Here is a 2064-nt window from a genome sequence, read left to right on the forward strand (position 1 = left end):
GCTAACAAAACCCCTGTGTGTTAGTGTCACTAGCTGGAGGTGTGGTGTGTGTCGTGGGCTACGACCTCCCCAGCACTGCTTCATGTCTTCACCATGTTGTGTTGATATGTTTAGAGGACGAACGGGCGAGCTGAAAACCTTTGTCGTGCGTGCTAACGCCGGGTGTGTCCCAAACATGTCACAGCCGTCAGAAACAGCTGAAAGGACGTATTTTGCGGTGGTGTACAAATAGAAACGTCACCAGAAAAGAGAACATCATATTTTGGTACTTCGTCTCCTGTTCTCTCGCTCATGCTGATGCTCATTAGTGGTCAGCTTTTTTCCCCCTGTTCTTGTGTCTGTGTGTTCTTATGTTCGCTTTTTTCCTCCCTCAACCGGTTCGGTTTAACTCGTGTGTGGTCCTGACCAGAGTGTGTTAAATTTCACGTAGCAAAGATGCCGCGGCTGGTTTCACGTGTTTGTAGAGAAAACATGTGCTAGAGTTCGTCCTCCTCGATCGGTAGCTGTCGTACGATTGGTCAGAGCAGGCTGGTGGGCGGGACGGGGCTGTGTTGTGTTTACGAACATTAGTGAACAGGTTTTCGTTTGTTTTGTTTTTTCAGTGTTGAAATGTCACGCTATGGAGATAACACACACACACACAAACACACACACACACATATTACACACACACACACATGATATCATGTAAAATCGGTTAAATATACTACGATTTCTATGATGTACTAGGATTTGACGTGAGCGAAATTTTCAGACCATTTTTAAGTGCTATTCCAATGTTTGGGACACACCCGCGATTTGGAAATCGTCACGACGAGCCGATCCGAAGCGCAGGGTGCTGGGGAGTCTTTTGTAAGTTCTTGTCCAATCGGATGCTTAAGACAGGTCCGATAATGAAGTGCAACATCATAAGTTGTGGAAACTGTTTAACAAGCGGTGACGGAGTGAAAGCAGAACGCTTCGGCCTGGCGGTACGATCGGTGGATGATGTAAAACAACTGAATAAAAGGAAAAGGATGAAAAAGATTGGTCAATACTCTGGTCATCTTGATTACAAACCAACAAAAAGTCTTCTTCTAACGAAATAATCAAATCTCTTCTTCATCCAGGATGGAATTCATAACTCCCGCTTTTTCCCGTGTTGCCGTTTTACTAGTTGTTTTTTTTTTTCTTGTCTTTTTCCAGTTTTAGATTTGCAGAACCATGCAGTTTTTGAGGACTCCTGTGGAAGATTTCCAGATTCCCGGTTGGAGGGCTGATGGTGAAGGTTTCAGAATGCTCGCAGGTCTATCAGAGTGGATCCGGGATGGAGAGGGGGATTGGGAGTGATTAGCTCATAGCGGTCCGTACCTAGCTTTGTGTTTCATGTTTCAGCTACAGACTTTGTATCTGTGTGTTTCAGATGGATCTTGTCAAAGAAACCAAGACTGTAAAACAGAGCAAAATGTAGAGTGTTAATGACCGATGGTGAAAGTATACAGTATCAAAACATGTGAACACAGACATCAAGACAAGAGATAAGTACTAAAAAAATCCTAAAATCCACATAAAGTGCATGTGTGCCAGACAAGAGACCGAGCAAACAGACACTACTACAAGACAGATGCTTAAAATAAATAATAAAGTAACAATATGTATACAAGTAACAATAGTGTATATGACCAATACAATATGGCTCTGTTAAAATCTTTAATGGAATCTTTTTTAATATTTAATGGAATCTGTTAAAACTTGGTGCTTCTTATAGCATTGTTTGGGGGCGTTGATCTTGTTTGCATAGCCCGCGTCAGGTAATTTCCATATGAATGGCGCGCACGCGGTAGGTGGGATCACATTAGCGCTAATGAGGTCGAGCCAGAAAAACTGTACCTCTCTTTACTTACATACAGATTACACAAAAAGACAATATTTACTTTCGATTTTAATTACCTTATTTAAAAGTAGACATTTCAGGCTTTCATTAGACATATGTATCATGTTCGTGTGATAAGTATTGGCGGAGTTATCAGTTCATGTTTGTAACGTGTTTCAGGAAGATGGTCAGGGAGACAGAGATGTCTGAAT

The 2064-nt window shown here is 42.0% G+C and overlaps 1 protein-coding gene across 8 annotated transcripts in view; it reads right to left on the reverse strand.

The window, feature by feature from the left end:
• Positions 1–275: 275 nt before the first annotated feature.
• The window catches only part of LOC113663612 (nuclear factor 1 X-type-like), a 110672-nt gene continuing 108883 nt past the window's right edge, over positions 276–2064 (reverse strand). For all 8 annotated transcript variants that reach the window (XM_027178963.2, XM_047803112.1, XM_047803105.1 and 5 more), the window contains one exon: positions 276–1427. In XM_027178963.2, coding sequence (XP_027034764.2) covers positions 1413–1427 — 15 coding nt within the window. In that variant the 3' untranslated portion in view covers positions 276–1412. The remainder of the gene's footprint in view (positions 1428–2064) is intronic.

Source organism: Tachysurus fulvidraco, chromosome 18 (assembly GCF_022655615.1).
Source record: "Tachysurus fulvidraco isolate hzauxx_2018 chromosome 18, HZAU_PFXX_2.0, whole genome shotgun sequence".
NCBI classification, from domain to species: domain Eukaryota; kingdom Metazoa; phylum Chordata; class Actinopteri; order Siluriformes; family Bagridae; genus Tachysurus; species Tachysurus fulvidraco.